This window comes from Leguminivora glycinivorella, chromosome 21 (genome assembly GCF_023078275.1).
Source record: "Leguminivora glycinivorella isolate SPB_JAAS2020 chromosome 21, LegGlyc_1.1, whole genome shotgun sequence".
Taxonomy (NCBI): domain Eukaryota; kingdom Metazoa; phylum Arthropoda; class Insecta; order Lepidoptera; family Tortricidae; genus Leguminivora; species Leguminivora glycinivorella.
In genome coordinates, this window is record NC_062991.1 from 738,667 (window position 1) to 759,639 (window position 20,973).

At 38.0% G+C, this 20,973-nt stretch overlaps 1 protein-coding gene across 2 annotated transcripts in view; it reads left to right on the forward strand.

The window, feature by feature from the left end:
• The window catches only part of LOC125237427, a 42,160-nt gene that overhangs the window by 13,707 nt on the left and 7,480 nt on the right, over positions 1 to 20,973 (forward strand). Inside the window, exons 1-6 of one of the 2 annotated variants that reach the window (XM_048144490.1) lie at positions 10,435 to 10,956; positions 12,015 to 12,180; positions 15,252 to 15,443; positions 16,890 to 16,972; positions 18,288 to 18,434; positions 20,069 to 20,231. In XM_048144490.1, coding sequence (XP_048000447.1) covers positions 10,519 to 10,956; positions 12,015 to 12,180; positions 15,252 to 15,443; positions 16,890 to 16,972; positions 18,288 to 18,434; positions 20,069 to 20,231 — 1,189 coding nt within the window. In that variant the 5' untranslated portion in view covers positions 10,435 to 10,518. Of the gene's footprint in view, positions 1 to 10,434; positions 10,957 to 12,014; positions 12,181 to 15,251; positions 15,444 to 16,889; positions 16,973 to 18,287; positions 18,435 to 20,068; positions 20,232 to 20,973 lie in introns of those variants that run through there. The other variant, XM_048144489.1, reaches the window with a different exon arrangement.

Below are 20,973 nucleotides of genomic sequence, written 5' to 3' on the forward strand. Positions count from 1 at the left end.
CAGAGAGGTCTGGGCTGTGTTTGTGCTGTTTTATTAGCAACATTTTAACAAAGAGTTGTCTTACCGATAGTACTGAGGTGTCTTGATATAAAGTGGTGGTTGGATATCGGAAATTTTTGAAAGTTATAACTTTTAGTACTGTACGCTGAGCTCTTTCCAGTGTAAGCATGGAAGTTTTTGATGCTCCTCCCCAAGCAGTAATACAATAAGTAGTCACTGATTGACAGAGGGCATAATAGATAGATATTAAAAGTTTCTTATCACATACATGTCTAAGATTTTTAAATATAAATATCAACTTTCTAATTTTACTCGCCAGATTAGAGATATGTTCACGCCAACTGAGGTTTTTATCAACTAAAACTCCTAGATATCTTAAAGATGATGTTTCTGAAATAGATTGGCATGAGCTTGAGCAAACAGCTTGACCTTGGCAAGAATGTACCTTAATTGCCACGTCTTTGCATAACGCTTGCTTATTGTTTTTAATGCTAAAAGTTAGGTATTTCGTTTTAGCATAATTTAACGTAAGAAGGTTTAGGGAGAGCCACTCATGTACCTGGTTAAAACCATTTTGAGCTAGTTTATTAACCTCCTCCCAAGATTCACCATGAAATAAGATAGCAGTATCATCTGCAAATGAAATTATTTCGGCGTTTTCAACATTGAGTCTGCATAGCTCATCAATATAGATAAGGAACAAGGTTGGGCCAAGAACACTGCCTTGCGGCACTCCGTATTCTATGTTCTCCTCATTACTGTGTAAATTTCCAACTTTTACCGACTGCTTTCTATCTTGGAGATAATTGCTGAAAAGTTGTAGCGGCGTGCCCCTTATACCGATGTTCTCCATCTTCTTAATAAGTAAGGAGGCAGAAACTGTATCGAAGGCCTTTTTTATATCTAAGAAGATTCCAATAGTTTTTTTATTATGATCTAGTTTATCTACAATATAATTAGTTAATTGAAGTACCGCATCTTCCGTAGATTTGCATTCTCTAAATCCATGTTGATTTTTACTTAATAGATTGTTGGTTTCAAGGAATTTTTTTAGTCTTTTGTTAATTATCTACATTTCATGATACAGACCGGGTATCACTTCTATAATATATAATGTTTTTCGTATATTTAATATTTATATACGATGCAAAAAAACCAAAGGTTTCGCTTCTTCGCACCACTGCCAAATCCGTCTGAAAGGGTCGTTCAAATTTCGAAATTGAACGCTGCCCAATGCGATTTTCATCGCTTATATCAGTTATAGCTTTCGTATTGTCTATACGAATTAATATAAAACAGTCACAACGACGGTCATTAGAGAAATATTAAGAGGTAAACATACTGCTAACATTTCCAAATGGTTTATGTGGAAAGCTTTTTCCTCGGATCTCGACGCTCCGTGTGCAAGAGAATATAATATTCATCCCCCAGTTCGGATCATTTAATATTAGTTTCGGTAATTTAATTTTCTTACTATAGTTTGGGTCGCGTTGCAAGGCTAGAAATTTTTGGCGTTCTAGAATTTTAGTATATAGCCACCCAAATTTAGCTGCAGGGCATGCGTCAATAAGTACTCCGATCAGTTGAGATAATTCTCTAACGGAACAAGAGTGTAGTGACAGAGATTTTCTAACCATCACGTTGATTTTCTTTCGTTTTTCCCGTAGGTAAAAAAATCGACTGAGTTTGAACATAAAACCTAAGTCTCGACAAACCTGTCGCGGTTTTAATGTCCTATTAGTATAGTTTATGACAAAGCACAAGCATTCTAGTAGGTTAACGCACAGGGTTAACGTTTACGTTTCGTAAACACTCTACATAAGAGTACCCGACACATAAAATACCGCGCTAAAAAAGACCATAAGACAAAGCCGTAAATTCATTTAAGTTAATAAACTAGGGTTTTCATCTTCAAAATGGACGCTCAGATATTTGCGGCAATGTCTCGCAATAAGAATCAGTGGGTAAGCTTCCTTCAAATCAACTGTAGCCATGAAGCTACCTGTTGGTAAGTATAAGCTTAACAGTTGGTCTGTGGTTTTCCATTTTGAAATGTTCTCTAGGAATAAATTTGTTCAGCTTTTCGAGATTTGGAATAAAACGTTTGGTGTCATAGATTTTTGTGACAAAAACGTTCTCGAAATAAACTGGTCATGCTGTGAGATGCAAGGGACAACTGCATCCAGCTGAATTAAATTTTGGACGTACCTCCATAACGGCTTTTCCACTACTCCAATTTATTTTTGGGGTACAACGGCTTGAAAAACCGGACGTTCAAAAGTTACAGAGCAACCGTTTTTAAGCGAATCTAAAATAACTTCATTTGATGTTATTTTTGACCAGCAATCATAAAAAATATTTTATTTTACCAGCGTGGGGTAACTGACTCATTGTTGAGGAGTGGCACGGGGCTTGCCCTGGCCCGCTGGTCTAGCTGAAGGGTTCGGGGTTGGTTGACTGCTGCCCTTTCTCTGGAGGGCCTGACCCGTTTCCCTGAAACTGGTATTGGTTGCGCGCCGACGTTGTTGTCGAAGTTGATGGAGCCGTGTTGCTCTTTCCCGAATATACAGACTTTTTTATCTGTAGCCATTGTTTCTCAATTACTTTTGAGGCTTTTATGTTTTCCGGGAGTTTACTTCCATAGAGTAAATCGCCCGCATCTTGAATTATGGTCAAGAAGGGTTTTTATAACCTGGGTGTGACAAGCCTTGTACGTGCTTGGGTTTTGCAATAATGCAAGTCTGATAAGATGCGACAACTGTCGCTTAACAGCTTGATAGCAGTGATCTTATATATCATCAGACGTCAATAGAACAGTAATAGCTCGGTTTATGGCTGTAATGCCTACACCCAACTGGCAGCTGCCACAAACAGCATGGCTGTAATGGCCGCAGAAATTTCTGCATGAAGCATCTAAATGCGTACAATTTTCGGAGATAAGGTATTCTTTTAATATCTTATCCTTCAAATATTTGGTAAACCCTTGCGGACTAATGATAGCCAAGGGGAGGCTAAGTTACCGTGAATTTTTCCCCAAGTATGGGTGTATGTTCGGTATATAGCCTCACCTAAACACGGTAACCAGGTCTGGGTCCAAATCAGGTACTTTTGGAGCTGAATTTTCAGGAGTTGAGCCTGGCGCCGTACCCGCAGGGTGTTGCGTCTTCAGGTAAGATCTCCGGAACATTCTCGATGTATGGAGAATTCGAGTCCTGGTAATCGAGTTGGTTGTCCGGAATGTACCATTTCGGTCTCCGTGACTTCTTGTTCGAGAAAGCAACGATGCTTTCTGAACAGAACAAAACCAAGCCATAATTTAGTTTTATAAAAACTAAAACAAAAATAGTACCAAAATTGTGGGTACACTGAGAGAAAATACAACCAGTTTCATGTTCGTTCAACAAATTTTTTGGTTAAAATAGCACCTACGTGCTTTTTGGTTCAAACAACAAGCTACTTGTCATTTGAATCAACAAGTCGATTTTATAAAAACAACCTGACACATATTGTTTTAAACATACGTTTGGCTGATTCAAACGGATAAACCGCAACAAGTCGAACTTGTTAAATTCACAATGCAAATTTCTCTCAGTGTAGATTTCACCCATATGCGCGAATGCGCGTCTTACTTAGTGTTATCTCGCGGATAACATTCAGTAACTAATGTTCATATCAACATGTGTTCGTAATAGAATCACCATGTCTTACATGAGTTATGCCTTCGTGTTGACTCACGGTCAACCCCCGGCTGCCTTCGTGTTGACTCACGGTCAACCCCCAGGCTCGCGTCTTGTTAAAAGTACGCGTTGTGTGATCATCCGTAGATGATGATAAAAATACTAGTCCACTGTTTTTCTTGGTCAGTGCGTTTTACGCTTTGGCATTGCCAACGACCAAGATAAACTTAGTATCAAAAGATAGTGCAGTGGACGCGTGCGTCTGTTGCCGTGCACGAAATAAATTAATAGTTTAAAAAACACTATAAAACACGCTTTTATAAATGCACGTAAAAGCCAAAAATAAATTATGGATCGTTCAAGTTGTCTCTATTTGTGAGCTGAAGTTTAAAAACTATGTGCTTTTAATTATAATATTTGATTGTAAAAGCGTGGGGCGCTGGAACAGGAAAGACTTTTTGTATAACTTGCTGATAAATCAAATTATGCTATGTTACGGGAAGGAGGTTACACAGATTGACGCGCTAACTGGGTTCTACATTAAACAGTCAAATCAATTAAAAGTCAGTGTTCAAAGTAGGTACCAGTTTGTCGAACTCAGACAAAATATGCGCTAGTAGCGAGGAGAGTCGACAGTCACCGACACTTAGAACGCCGCTTTTTTCCGGTAATCAAAGTACAAAAGGGGAAAGTGTCTACAGTGACAGGATGCAGAGTTCTTGTTCGTGGACGAGATATCTTTGGTTCTCTTTGGTAACCCTTAGGCGGCATATGTAAACGTTATGTTCTTATGCAACTTCATTCGCCAGGAAGTTCGGATTAGTATTTGTTTACAAGAAAGTCTTTCCTGTTCCAGCGCCCCACGCTTTTACAATCAAATATTATAATTAAAAGCACATAGTTTTTAAACTTCAGCTCACAAATAGAGACAACTTGAACGATCCATAATTTATTTTTGGCTTTTACGTGCATTTATAAAAGCGTGTTTTATAGTGTTTTTTAAACTATTAATTTATTTTATACTTTTTAGTCATTAATAATGAAATACTTTTAACATTTATACATAAATTTATTTCAAGTAGGCGGATTTTACATGCCATTTGTGGCTTAACGTGTACTTATTGCTAATTGATACTTAATAATAGCGGCTACCTTCTTATTACAGTATTATCATAAAAATGTTTATACCTAGTAAGTTATCCGTAAAAGATAGACAATATAGACATGTGCTATCGCCATCGCGGACTTATTGAAGACATTAGAGAGACATACTTTCGCCATACATTGTTTTGAAGCTCTCAGCTAGTGGAATTTTGTTTGACTCGATTAGAAAATATTGTCACATTTCAACTAATTCAAACAAAATTTAAGTATTTCTTTTTTGCCGAGCCCCCCTTTATTTGCTCTTAAGGGTCACAGGAAAACCATTACCCAACTTTTTAAATACAGCGTTGATCTTTCTTTTATGCGGGGGCTTCGCCCCCGAGCCCCCCTTTTCGTTACTCTTAAGGGTAACAAGAAAACCCTAACCCAACTTATTTTAAATACAACGTTTATCTTTCTTTTATGCGGGGGCTTCGCCCCCCGAGCCCCCCTTTGTTTGCTCTTAAAGGTCACAAGAAAACGCTAACCCAACTTATCCTAAATACTTTTGTTTGCTCTTAAAGGTCAGAAGAAAACGCTAACCCAACTTATCTTAAATACTACGTTGATCTTTCTTTCATGCGGGGGGCTTCGCCCCGCGAGCCGCTCTTTGTTTGCTCTTAAAGGTCACAAGAAAACGCTATCCCAACTTATTTTAAATACTACGTTGATCTTTCTTTTATGCGGGAGGCTTCGCCCCCCGAGCCCCCCTTTGTTTGCTCTTAAAGGTCAGAAGAAAACGCTAACCCAACTTATCTTAAATACTACGTTGATCTTTCTTTCATGCGGGGGGCTTCGCCCCCCCAGCCCCCCTTTGTTTGCTCTTAAAGGTCACAAGAAAACGCTAACCCAACTTATCTTAACTACTACGTTGATCTTTCTTTCATGCGGGGGGCTTCGCCCCCCGAGCCCCCCTTTGTTTGCTCTTAAAGGTCACAAGAAAACGCTAAACCAATTTATTCTAAATACTACGTTGATCTTTCTTTCATGCGGGGGGCTTCGCCCCCCGAGCCCCCCTTTGTTTGCTCTTAAAGGTCACAAGAAAACCTTAACCCAACTTATTTTAAATACAACGTTGATCTTTCTTTTATGCGGGGGGCTTCGCCCCCGAGCCCCCCTTTGTTTGCTCTGAAATGTCACAAGAAAACGCTAACCCAACTTATTTTAAATACTACGTTAATCTTTCTTTTTTGCGGGGGGCTTCGCCCCCCGAGCTCCCCTTTTCTTTGCTCTTAAGGATCACAAGAAAACGCTAACCCAACTTATCTTAAATACTACGTTGATCTTTCTTTCATGCGGGGGGCTTGGCCCCCCGAGCCCCCCTTTGTTTGCTCTTAAAGGTCACAAGAAAACGCTAACCCAACTTATCTTAAATACTACGTTGATCTTTCTTTCATGCGGGGGCTTCGCCCCCGAGCCCCCTTTGTTTGCTCTGAAAGGTCACAAGAAAACGCTATCCCAACTTATTTTAAATACTACGTTAATCTTTCTTTTATGCGGGGGGCTTCGCCCCTCGAGCCCCCCTTTATTTGCTCTTAAAGGTCAGAAGAAAACGCTAACCCAACTTATCTTAAATACTACGTTGATCTTTCTTTCATGCGGGGGCTTCGCCCCCCGAGCCCCCCTTTGTTTGCTCTTAAAGGTCACAAGAAAACGCTATCCCAACTTATTTTAAATACTACGTTGATCTTTCTTTTATGCGGGGGGCTTCGCCCCCCGAGCCCCCCTTTGTTTGCTCTTAAAGGTCAGAAGAAAACGCTAACCCAACTTATCTTAAATACTACGTTGATCTTTCTTTCATGCGGGGGGCTTCGCCCCCCGAGCCCCCCTTTGTTTGCTCTTAAAGGTCACAAGAAAACGCTAACCCAACTTATCTTAAATACTACGTTGATCTTTCTTTCATGCGGGGGGCTTCGCCCCCGAACCCCCTTTGTTTGCTCTTAAAGGTCACAAGAAAACGCTAAACCAATTTATTCTAAATACTACGTTGATCTTTCTTTCATGCGGGGGCTTCGCCCCCGAGCCCCCTTTGTTTGCTCTTAAAGGTCACAAGAAAACCTTAACCCAACTTATTTTAAATACAACGTTGATCTTTCTTTTATGCGGGGGGCTTCGCCCGAGCCCCCCTTGTTTGCTCTGAAATGTCACAAGAAAACGCTAACCCAACTTATTTTAAATACTACGTTAATCTTTCTTTTATGCGGGGGCTTCGCCCCCCGAGACCCCTTTGTTTGCTCTTAAAGGTCACAAGAAAACGCTAACCCAACTTATCTTAAATACTACGTTAATGTTTCTTTTTTGCGGGGGCTTCGCCCCCCGAGCCCCCTTTTCTTTGCTCTTAAGGATCACAAGAAAACGCTAACCCAACTTATCTTAAATACTACGTTGATCTTTCTTTCATGCGGGGGCTTCGCCCCCCGAGCCCCCCTTTGTTTGCTCTTAAAGGTCACAAGAAAACGCTAACCCAACTTATCTTAAATACTACGTTAATCTTTCTTTTTTGCGGGGGGCTTCGCCCCCCGAGCCCCCCTTTTCTTTGCTCTTAAGGATCACAAGAAAACGCTAACCCAACTTATCTTAAATACTACGTTGATCTTTCTTTCATGAAAACCTTCCCCTTTGTTTGCTCTTAAAGGTCACAAGAAAACGCTAACCCAACTTATCTTAAATACTACGTTGATCTTTCTTTCATGCGGGGGCTTCGCCCCCCGAGCCCCCCTTTGTTTGCTCTGAAAGGTCACAAGAAAACGCTATCCCAACTTATTTTAAATACTACGTTAATCGTTCTTTTATGCGGGGGGCTTCGCCCCCCGAGCCCCCGTTTGTTTGCTCTTAAAGGTCAGAAGAAAACGCTAACCCAACTTATCTTAAATACTACGTTGATCTTTCTTTCATGCGGGGGCTTCGCCCCCCGAGCCCCCCTTTGTTTGCTCTTAAAGGTCACAAGAAAACGCTATCCCAACTTATTTTAAATACTACGTTGATCTTTCTTTTATGCGGGGGGCTTCGCCCACAGAGCCCCCCTTTGTTTGCTCTTAAAGGTCAGAAGAAAACGCTAACCCAACTTATCTTAAATACTACGTTGATCTTTCTTTCATGCGGGGGGCTTCGCCCCCCGAGCCCCCCTTTGTTTGCTCTTAAAGGTCACAAGAAAACGCTAAATTAATTTATTCTAAATACTACGTTGATCTTTCTTTCATGCGGGGGGCTTCGCCCCCCGAGCCCCCCTTTGTTTGCTCTTAAAGGTCACAAGAAAACCTTAACCCAACTTATTTTAAATACAACGTTGATCTTTATTTTATGCGGGGGGCTTCGCCCGAGCCCCCCTTTGTTTGCTCTGAAATGTCACAAGAAAACGCTAACCCAACTTATTTTAAATACTACGTTAATCTTTCTTTTATGCGGGGGCTTCGCCCCCCGAGCCCCCCTTTGTTTGCTCTTAAAGGTCACAAGAAAACGCTAACCCAACTTATCTTAAATACTACGTTAATGTTTATTTTTTGCGGGGGACTTCGCCCCCCGAGCCCCCCTTTTCTTTGCTCTTAAGGATCACAAGAAAACGCTAACCCAACTTATCTTAAATACTACGTTGATCTTTCTTTCATGCGGGGGGCTTCGCCCCCGAGCCCCCCTTTGTTTGCTCTTAAAGGTCACAATAAAACGCTAACCCAACTTATCTTAAATACTACGTTGATCTTTCTTTTATGCGGGGGCTTCGCCCCCCGAGCCCCCCTTTTCTTTGCTCTTAAGGATCACAAGAAAACCTTAACCCAACTTATTTAAAATACAACGTTTATCTTTCTTTCATGCTTCCCCCCTCGAGCCCCCCCCCCCTCCTTTTTCTGTTCTTATCTTCCGGCACCATCATCAGGCCTTGAAACCTAATCGTAGATCGTAGTCATAGTTCATTACAAGACTTTTCTAAGAAGCCCAAAAACAGCTATGATACGATGTTCCATCATGTAGTTCCAGTTCATATCTTCCGGCTCCATCATCAGACCTTGAAACCTAATCGTAGTCAAAGTTCATTACAAGACTTTTCTAAGAAGCCCAAAAACAGCTATGATACGATGTTCCATCATGTAGTTCCAGTTCATATCTTCCGGCTCCATCATCAGACCTTGAAACCTAATCGTAGTCAAAGTTCATTACAAGACTTTTCTAAGAAGCCCAAAAACAGCTATGACACGATGTTCCATCATGTAGTTCCAGCTCATATCTTCCGGCTCCATCATCAGACCTTGAAACCTAATTGTAGTCAAAGTTCATTACAAGACTTTCCTAAGAAGCCCAAAAACAGCTATGATACGATGTTCCATCGTGTAGTTCCAGTTCATATCTTCCGGCTCCATCATCAGACCTTGAAACCTAATCGTAGTCAAAGTTCATTACAAGACTTTTCTAAGAAGCCCAAAAACAGCTATGATACGATGTTCCATCATGTAGTTCCAGTTCATATCTTCCGGCTTCATCATCAGACCTTGAAACCTAATTGTAGTCAAAGTTCATTACAAGACTTTTCTAAGAAACCCAAAAACGGCTATGATACGATGTTCCATCATGTAGTTCCAGTTCATATCTTCCGACTCCATCATCAGATCAGCTCAACAGTACCATAGACATAGACATAGACATAGACATTTTATTAATAATATTATAAATATTACACGTTCATCAATAAAATTATTTAACAGCAATTAAATTAAGATTATTACAATTTCAGTCTAGTTATAATTTCGAATATTTAATTGAAAGATGCATTCATTGATTATATTACATAATGATATGTCATTTAGATTTGTTAATTTGATTTTATACATAATTATTATTTTATTCTAATATAAGTTATTTGGTAGGTCAAAGAAATCTTTTATGTCATAGAAGGAGTATTCTAAGAGCCACCTTCTTAACTTTTTTAGAAATTGGTGGGTACTGCCTGCATTTTTTATTTCTGCTGGTAGTTTGTTGAAGACTCTAGGTCCTATGTGAGACATGATTTTAGACGACTTAGTCAGTTTGGTAGTATGAGTTTGGAGTTGATTTTTCGAGCCCTGTCTGGTGCGAGTGATTTTTATTGTATTGTCATCGGAACTACATATAGCTGCCAATTTTCATTACGCTACGATCCTTGGAAGATGGTTAAATTAGCCTCCGCAGATTCCATTACATAGTTAGTTACATACACGACGACCTAATAAAAGCGTGTTAAAAATAATGAGGATCCCACCGCCGGTTGACACCGACCTGAGGGTGGGGGGGGAAGGTTTAGAGCCAATTGAAATACTTATTTTTTATAAATCTCTAAAATAAGCGTGCAATATGTTGCCAGTAGATTAAATAAACTACAATAATGTAAACTTAATAATTATATCGAACAATGAAGCGAGGAAATATAATATTCTGTGGAGGTACGAAACTCTTAAAAATTTCTATGGGACACTTGATTTTTCGCTTTTTTCTAGTGACGGAAATGGCTTGACTAACTTTTTTTTTGTTTTGTCTATGGTGGTGTCGCTAAGCTCCAATTTCATCTGTCAGCTGTCACGGAAAAATAACCTAAAAACCGAAGCAAAGCAAAAAACATACAAAACTTCATGTTTTGTGCGGCAATTACATTCGTTTTATAAATTAAATAATATTAAATTACTCAGTGTTTGGTGAGGCCCAGTGCACATGTGCTAGTACTTCTAGTGTTAAAATGGATGACGAAAACAATAGATGTATAATATGTGGCAACTACCTAAACGATAACATAACCGTTGTAAAAGAGAGGGGACTGCAAAGATTGTTCGCATGTAGCGTTACTAGAGCTGACGGCAAACAAAACTTTTTCAAAAACCGAACCGAAGTAAGAGTACACAGTAAATGTCGCAACTCGTACTGTAACCCCAAATGCATGCAAGCCGTTTTGAAAAGGCAGAGAAAAGCTTGGCAGAGTATGTCGGCGTTGGCCGGCGGATTCGATTTTCAAAATAAGTGTTTGATTTGCGACAAAGATGCTTCAGTATTGTTTGAGCAGCGGCACGCGCTGTATCCGGAGTCTAACAGAGCTGCAGTAGGCCGAGTTGAGACGGTGGAAACGCAAAATATAATACTGAAAGCATGTGCAAGAGAAGACGATTGTTGGAGTCAGCTAGTATGTATTGTTTTATTATTTATTTAATGAAAAAGTAACTCTCTCTCTCTCTCTCTCTTTAGCCTGATTCTACCCTTCGGGTGTAGGCCTCCTTCAACATGCGCCACTCGTCACGGTTTTGTGCGATCTGGAGCCACTTTTTCCCAGCTGTCCTTTTGATATCGTCCGCCCAGCGCATCTGCGGTCTTTTTTGACGGCGTTCTTCTCCCCATGGTCGCCATTCAAGTAGTCTTTTATTCCAGGAGTCGTTTTTACGTGCTATATGGCCAGCCCATTCCCACTTCAATGTTGCTACGCGTTTTATCACATCAGTGACTTTGCTCTGTTGTCTCAGCCACCTGTTCGTTTTACGGTCTCTCAAATGTGACTCCAACCAATTTTCTTTCTATCGCCCGCTGGGCAACACTTAACTTGTGTAGTATTTCCTTAGTGAAGACCCATGTTTCGGCTCCGTAAGTGAGAACAGACAGAATGCATTGGTCAAATATTCATGCTTTTTGTTCGCCATTTAGGTTCATTTTGAAGGCGAACTCTAGATTGGAGTAGGCTGCCCAGGCTAGTCGTACACGTCTGTTAATCTCGTTGGTTTGATTTTGACTTCCAGTTACTATCTCTATCGAAAAAGTAACACAGTATAATAAAGAGTACTATGATACTGTGCCGCCCACCTACTCTCGGTTACCTCACACTTACCACCTGTCAAAAACCGCGACCAGTGGACCTGTCATAGATCATTCATACCAGCATGGTAACATGTTCACCTACACGAGCTTAGATTGTATGTGTAGGAACACGCCTCTTTCATATATTTGATTGCCATTGTCTGAGGTGTGGCATTACAGACATTACAGTTAATAGTAAGGTACTGTGAAACTATAAAATAAAAAACAAGACACAAACAGAACACATGTAGATATAAAAATGTATATATAAAAGAGAAATTAAACTTCAGTAAGGTCAGTGTCGGAAAGATCTACCCAGAAAGACCTCTACTGAATATAATTTACCACAGTTTGCTAGCTACTTAATAGATGTAACTTTACAATTTTTTTTTACAGGTTCTCTTACGAATTGGCCAACACAATATTTTGGAAAAACATGCTCGCTTTCACTATGATTGCTACAATATATTTTGTGAAGTCTCGAATCCATTGGAACAAGACCCTCAGTCGGGAACCACTGAAAATGCCATGACATTCATCCATGATCAGGGCATGGATCAAGGTAAACAATTAGACTAGAGATGGGCCGAATATGGACTTTGCCAAATACGAATATTCGGCTGAACATTCGGTTCAGCTCTTACCGAACCGAACATTCGGCCGAATATTCGGTTACGCCATGTTTTAAAAGGGGATGTTCATTAAAACTATTAAATGATTGATAATGGTTACATATGTTACTACAACTATGTTTTTATGATTTAGTGGATAACTAAAACTTAGTTAAAACAACTCTGAACTCTTCTCAACTCTTACGGTTTTGTAACTTTTTTACAAAACAATTGTATTTATATTTTGACGCATAGTTTTCTTTCTTTTTAGCAGTTCCTTAAAAAGCTACTAAAAAAATAGGAGCTTATTATCCAATGGAATACGTAAGATAGAGTTATTTATTTACTTTGTTTATTCGGTAAATATACGGCAGTGCAACCGAATTATTCGTCCGAATACGAATATTGAAAAACTTGCCAAATATGCCGAATACCGAATATTTACCGAATATTCGGCCCATCTCTATAAGATAGAGTTATTTATTTACTTTGTTTATTCGGTAAATATTCGGCAGTGCAACCGAATTATTCGGCCGAATACGAACATTGAAAAACTTGCCAAATATGCCGAATACCGAATATTTACCGAATATTCAGCCCATCTCTATAAGATAGAGTTATTTATTTACTTTGTTTATTCGGTAAATATTCGGCAGTGCAACCGAATTATTCGGCCGAATACGAACATTGAAAAACATGCCAAATATGCCGAATACCGAATATTTACCGAATATTCGGCCCATCTCTAAATTAGACTTGTCTATTTTTAACCCCCGACGCAAAAACGACGGGGTGTTATAAGTTTGACGTGTCTGTCTGTCTGTCCGTCTGTCTGTCTGTCTGTCTGTCTGTCTGTTTGTCTGTCTGTCTGTGTGTGTGTCTGTCTGTGGCATCGTAGCTCCCGAACGGATGAACCAATTTCGATTTAGTTTTTTTTGTTTGAAAGCTGAGTTAGTCGGGAGAGTTCTTAGACATGTTTCATGAAAATCGGTCCACTATGTCGCGGTCGGGGGTTTTTTCAAAATTTTAATTTTATTTGTGAAGTTTTTTGTGTGACGAGGCTCCACGCGGTTTTCATCATAGAGGAATAAGTAAGGGAAGGGTTGTAAGGTTGTAACTCCATACATCAGTAGATGCGGGTTATTTGTATAGGCATAGTTTAGTGACATCTAGCGACAATCACGCGTCAATCACGCGTCGAATAGCGTGAATTATCAATACCGCTACTCGATACTAGGTGGCGACTTTGTCTTGTCTGCCAAAAATTTAATATTAGAAGGGTTTACAACTTATATTACAAGTAGAAATGAAATGAAATGAAATATATTTATTTGCTTTAAGTGTGGTACATTTAGGGTCTTTTAGCATAATATAAATTTGAATCGCACACTTAGCTACTAAAAAGCATGCAAAAATTGTTCTTATGCTATATAACTATAGTACATATTTACAATAATTACAACATAATATAATTTAAAAAATTAAAATTATAGCAACCGAAATAACATAATATTACAAAATGCAAATACATTGTATACATGTCAAAATCTAAATACTTAACTAAGGAACTACATTATTCATCGTCACAAGGTTCAAAAATTCATTAATTGTATAAAAACATTTTTCTTTCAACCATCTAAACAGATGCCGCTTAAAGTGGGCTATCGACGGTTGTTGCCTTATTACGAGAGGTAAACTGTTAAATATTTTTATTGACATTGCCTGACAATTTTTCTTCTGTAATGCGCTTTTACATTTTGGAATAACTAATTTTGTAAGATCTCTGGGTCGGAGCTTAGGGTGTGTACTAATTGTCGTATATAAATGAGGATTACCATAAACAAATATAGATACTTCAAAAATGTATAGCCCTGTGAGAGTCAAAAGGTTTAGCTTTTTAAACAATGGCCGGCACGGTTCTTGATATCCTAGAAGGAATTGAAAACAGAATACTGATTAATACTATTGTAATATTAGCTAAAAATTGGTGAGCATTAGACTTTTCGTTTGTTGCGACATCTATTGACAAGTAGCAGTACTGATAATTTACGCTAGTTGACGCGTGATTGTCGCTAGATGTCACTAAACTATGCCTATACAAATAACCTGTATTTACTGATGTATGGAGTTACAAGTGTTCCAACTCTTCCCGTACTTATTCTTCTATGGTTTTCATTTAAATTATACTTACGTGTATATAAAATGACGTGTAAAATATCATATTTTATCAATAAAAAATCTGAATCTGAATCTGAATCATTGATTTTTGAGAAGTTGTGAGAGTGAAGAGTCTCCTATATTTGCACTACAGATAGAATTATAAGACAAACGGCTATCGGTTCCTTCAATCTTTTATCTCTATTCATAAGAGACTATATTAGACGACCGGTCTGGCGCAGTCGGTAGTGACCCTGCCTGCTGCGCCGCGGTCCTGGGTTCGAATCCCGGTAAGGGCATTTATTTGTGTGATGAGAACAGATATTTGTTCCTGAGTCATGGATGTTTTCTATGTATATTATAAGTATTTATATATTATATATATCGTTGTCTGACAACGATGATGATGTTGTGGGCAACACAAGCCTTCTTGAGCTTACCGTGGGCCTCAGTCAATCTGTGTAATAATGTCCTATAGTATTTATTTTATTTATTTATTTATATTTCAATACCTATTACCTACAAAATTTTTGTGAATTTTTTAAATACCTATGGTCTAATAAACACATTTTTCGAAATTTTATTTAAATTAATTAATAAATTGACTTAAAATGTTAATTTTTCCTTGTAATGAAATGAAATGAAAAATGACCTTAAAATGTGAGTGTGAGTAAGTAGGTAAGTAAGTAAGTAGTGAATAAACTGACAAAACGGCTTAAGTGGGACGTTTTCCCTTGCACACTCACAAATATTGCCATGATATGAAATTGACTTTAAAATGATTATGTTGCTATACAATACACCTCAGTCAAAATGTTCAATTACCACTGTTTCTCGTTATTTATTATCTTCACCATTCCTTCAGACTTCAATATGACAGAGTCATCAGACTTTGATGTAACGGAGCCATCAAATTTAAATATGTCGGAATCAGACTTCAATATGCCGGAGTCATCAGACTTCTCCGTCAAGATGGAGCCGGAAGATACTGAAGAGAACCTGGAGATGGAGCCTGTCAAGCAAGAACCGGGTATGGAGTGTCAAGATACTTTAAACGGTATGTTGGACAGTTTTTATTTAAAACTAAGTTAAATTATCTAAGTATATTTTAAATTTAAATTAAAGGAAAAATGGAAGAATTCACTTTTTCAATTTTTCCTTTAATTTAAAAATATGTAATATCATCATCATTTTTTTTATCATGCAGACGTTTCTGCATGATAAAAAACAAATTTATCTAAGTATAGTTTTTTTTATCTTGTATAAGGTACAGTGGGGCAAATCTCAAACGGGGGGCAATTGTAACTAATGCATTTTTCCATTATTACACTATGATAGATAGATAGATAGATATACGTTTATTTGTTTGTCACAATACACACAGAATACACAAAAGAAATAAGTTACAAAAAAGAATTAGAATACATAATAAGCAAATTGGAAAACAGGAAATTACACAGATTTTTACCATAGCGTACTATGATACTAACAAGACAAAAGGGTTACGGCTCAGTATTACGCTACGCCCTGAGGCAGCAGCACTGATATTCTGCCGGAATCGGATCAGATCACGATAACACATAATTGATTGAATAAGAAATATTGTAAAGAGATGAAATTATATACCTAAAATATCTATAAATAATTGTCTATGAAACGAGTGAGATGAATGCTATGATGAAAAGAAATGTGTGTTTGATCTGTTAGATCGATAGATAGTAAAATAATTGCTACAGCTAGAGCTAAAGCTGAAGCTAAATCCGGTATGATGTTGAGCTCTGCATGTATCCACTGAACACGCCTACCATATATAACCGGTGGACACTGTTTAATAATGGAAACATTGTAAAACATGGAAAAAATGGACTAATTACATTTGCCTCCCAAGTTGAGATTTTCCCCGCTGCACCCTATAATATATTTAACAATAAGTTTTTTAACATTAAATTAGCACTTTTCTATAACAGTGAAATTAATTTTAAATAAATCAATTACCACCACAGATGTCATAGAGATTACCACAAATGTCCAAAATCATTGTCAAATATTTAAAAAACTCAGTTGAAGTTTGTGTTAATAAAATATTTAGATAGATAGATAGATTAGATAGATAGATGATTTATTACACGAAAAAAATTACAATATAAGTTTGCGTTTCTGTACAAAAATATAAGAATTCCCATCATGATCGTCATAAAATTAAAAACTTAGAGATAACAGGAATAATATTAATAATAAATCATCATATTGTGTCCCCCAATAAGGAACGTCATTTTCCAAAATTTAACAATAAAAACAAATTAATAAAAATAAAAATTAATTAACATAAGTATGTAAATACTTACAAAACAAAATACAAATCGATTATTAAAGGAATGTCACACACAAAGATAAAAGATGAAAATATAATGTCATTATTAAATTTCAATGTAAAAATAATATCTCCCAATAAGATTTTTGGTAATGAATGTAAACAGAATAATCTCAATGTACATTTTTACAGTTTCAGACCCTTTGAGAAGTCCTGATTGTTCAAAACCAGTGCTACCAGTAACACCGGTGACAAAACCAACAATAAGGAAACAGGTAAGAACTTTGTATATCAGTCGGTATTACAGACGCAACGAGCCCCGCTCCAAACCTCATTGGTAGGTAGCAAAGACGTCGACGGTAACTCCGTATAGACGGATAAAGTCTTAAGAAAAAAAACGTACCTCAAAGCCATAGAGAAAGAGGTACGGTGGCCTAGATGGCGTTACACCTTTGGGGAACGCTCGGCTTGGTAATATTTGACATTTAAACACATATCAACCTAATACTATGGGCCAAATTGTCAAAACTGAGGTTCAAAAGTTCCTGCTTCGAGCCTGTGTCGAGAGATGGCAGTCTATGCACTGTGATTATGAATTTTATTTTTATAGTAACTCTCTATAATACCCTGCCTGCTACGCCGCGGTACTGGGTTCGAATCCCGGTAAGGGCATTTATATGTGTGATGAGCACAGAGATATTTCTTCCCGTCATTGATGTTTTCTATGTATATAACTATCTGTATATTATATATATCGTTGTCTGAGTACCCACAACACAAGCCTTCTTGAGCTTATCGTGGGCCTCAGTCAATCTGTGTAAGAATTTCCTATAATATTTATTTATTTTTTCTACTCCCGTACTGTTAAAGTAGTAGTAGTAGTAGTAGTAATCACTTTATTGTGTACAACAGATTCATATACAGTTTACAGGAACAGAGGTACAAAGGCGAACTTATCCCTATAAGGGATCTCTTCCAGCTAACCTTAGATTAGATGAGAGGAACATTAAAGTAGGCAAGATAGACAAACTTCAGTTCAAGTTCAGTAAATACATTGCTACCAACTTAACAAACCAATCACTTCATCGTCGAAAATTAAAATATTGTATGAAATACATTGTTGCCAACCTTAGAATGTCAGATAAAGCCTGGCATTCGCAGAGTCGAGTCTCGTTCGTTTTCTGCTGCGTTCATTGGCGACGCGTCGAATCGCATTCAAATGTATGAGAACTCGATTCAACTCGGCTCGATTCGTCTTAGTGGCCAGGCTTTAGAGAACCATACATAGACAGTTATTTTCATGTTTGCACTCAAATTGCATAATTCAAAATGGTAGGTCCACTAGATAACTAAGATGACTGGAATTAGGTATTTGTTGAATTTATAATTTTCTTTCTAAGTAAGTGCTTGGTCGTAGAAAAAGTATTGTATGCAACGGAGTTTAACTGAGTCAAAAAATGCTCGTGGCGTCTTTATTAACAATTTTCGGCTTCGCCTCAAATTGTTACCCACGCCACTCACCTTTTTTGATCTCTTTTAACCACCAGTTGCATAAAATACTATATTATACCTACTTTTTTTTAATTTCAGCTCCTACCAACCCACTGCCAGATATGTGACCTCCCACTGCCAATCACACAGGTGAACATTACAGCGAAGGGTCTCCACACACTGAAGAGCTTCAGCGAGAGACGCATGGACTGCAGGTTCCCTCCTGACTTCCAAGGCCCTGTCCATGTAAGTGAACCTTTATAAATAACTATTGATATAAAAGCAAAAAGGGCTGGTGTAGTAGGGGGAAATTAGCTAAAATTACGGCATAATTAATGGAAGGTTTTTTTTAATTGAAATATGTACGTTATAGACCGAAGTTATTTTTCATCAACCCTCCCCACTCCTCCCTCCTCTGCGTCACCCCTCTACCCTCCCTTAAAGTGCCGAAAATGCGGTTTTTCTCGATTTCTGACAAAACTGTTGAATATACAGAAAAAGCGCGTAGGAACGAAGTAATCCTTAATAAATTTACTACAAATCATTCATTAACACTTTGGTTCTAGCACTTATAGTTTACGCGTGATCCGTCACGAAAGTTGGTCCTTTGCTGCAATTTTCTTTAGTGAATGTTAAGTTTTCGCCCAAAATGCATACGAAATCGTCGAAATTTGTTTGATATAATATAACTAAAATATTGTAACTCATGACTAAAATAAAATTAAGGGGGAAAAATCACTACCATGGGTGGAATTTCCAATATGTCTTGGAATTCCAGTAACTATTTAAGACGTAATATTTTCACGGTAGTAGTCGCTAGGAGTACCATTGATCTATATAGTGTATCTATGACTGGGGATGAGCTTTTGGTAGCTGTTGGTAGAGCCCTGGAGTATCAATCCAGTAGCCGTGAGTTCAAGTCCCACCCATGGTAGTGATTTTTCCCCCTGAAATTCATTTTCAGTTTATAATATTTTAGTAATATCAAACAGATTTCGTAAGCAATTTGGGAGAAAACTTAACATTCACTAAAGAAAATTGCAGCAAAGGACCAACTTTCGTGATGGATCACGCAAAACCTATAAGTGTAAGAACCAAACTGTCAATGAACGATTTGTAGTAAATTTATTAAGGATTACTTTCTTCCTACACGCTTTTTCTGTATCTACAACGGTTTTGTCAGAAATCGCGAAAAACCGCATTTTCGGCTATTTAAGGGGGTGAAGAGGGGTAAAGCAGAGGGGGGAGGGATGAGGAGGGTTGATGAAAAATAACTTCGGCCTGTAATGTACATATCCCAATAAAAAAAAAACTTCCATTAATTATGCCAACATTTTCATACATAACTTTCCAGAAGCAACGGACTAGTGGCTTAGTGCTAAGAGCGTGCGACTTTCAATCTAGAGGCCGGCGGTTAGAACCCCGGCTCGTACCAATGAGTTGTTTCCGAACTTATGTGCGGAATGTCGTTTGTATTTGCAGTTTGTTTTTTGACAATTTTGTTTAGATTCATTGATTAATTGTTTTTAAAAATAGTTATGGTATTTTTTTGAATATTGTATAACTAGCTTTTTTAATAGTGTGCGAACCTGCCTGAAAAATCTATATTATTTGTGGTCATGGTTCGTTAATATTTCTTGTATGTGGGTAGCTTTTGCACATTGTAATTTTTCCTCAGTCACCCGTTGACCACGAACGCTGTAAAGAGTTCGAAACGTCGGGATGAATTTTAAATTCATTATACGCGATTTAATCCGTTTCCATAGATTTATTTCATGAGTAACTATCGCGGTAACCGAAGACAATATTATAAACAGAATGTAATTTTTTTTATGTAGTCGTCATCCTTATTTAATAATGATTTACTCTGAAATTTTCAGATCCACAAAAAATGTAGAAAGTTATACACAAACATACGCGTACTCAATAAGGAAGCTCGGGAGGCCGCCACTAGCTTCTCCACTGCCGGGACTGAGTCTGGCGATAATGATGATGATGATGAGACTGAGGACTATGTGGACATGGAACCGGATACATCTGCAGGTGAGTCTTGCAATTTAGGAGAATGTGGAAAATGATGATGAAAGCGAAGTCTTAAGGCACCGCTGTAACACCTTGTTTCTTTATACTATGCTTCAACTTCTAACTCCAAGAAATATATTGGCTGCTTGCTAGAACAGCTTCCGCTATGCGGCCTCCAAATGCTGGAACAACATTCCTCCTCCTATCAGGAATCTGCAAAGCATTCACAGGTTTTAAATCAACTTTTGCAAATCGAAGTAAGATGTCATATATTAAAGAAAAAACGACTAACACCACCAGTGGCGAAGGCCGGATTCGAACCGGCCGGCGTCTTTAGCAATCCGGGCTAACGGCATCAACCCCTAGGCCACTCGGCCACAGCGGAAGCCGTCGAAATTTCTCTTCTATATGACATCTTTGTAAGACTAGGCGTCTTTGAATTAACTTTTTAAATTAAAATTATAAATACACAAATCAAATCAAAGTATTTGGCAAAATAATTTAATTTGATCCCTAAGTTGCAACTTTTAAAAGTTAAGCCCTAGTTCACACGAGCGCTTTTTTTAGCGCGCGTTAAAAAAAAACGTCTCCGTGTACGTTTTTTTAATCTGCATGCTTAATTCGATTTAACGTCCAACGCTCAACGTCAAAAATCAAACAGTGCTCGATAAAAAAGCGCCGCGGTTTAAAACCGCCTTTGTGTGAATGAATACACGGTTTTAAATTTGTTTCATTGAAACGTTTTTTTAACGCGCGCTAAAAA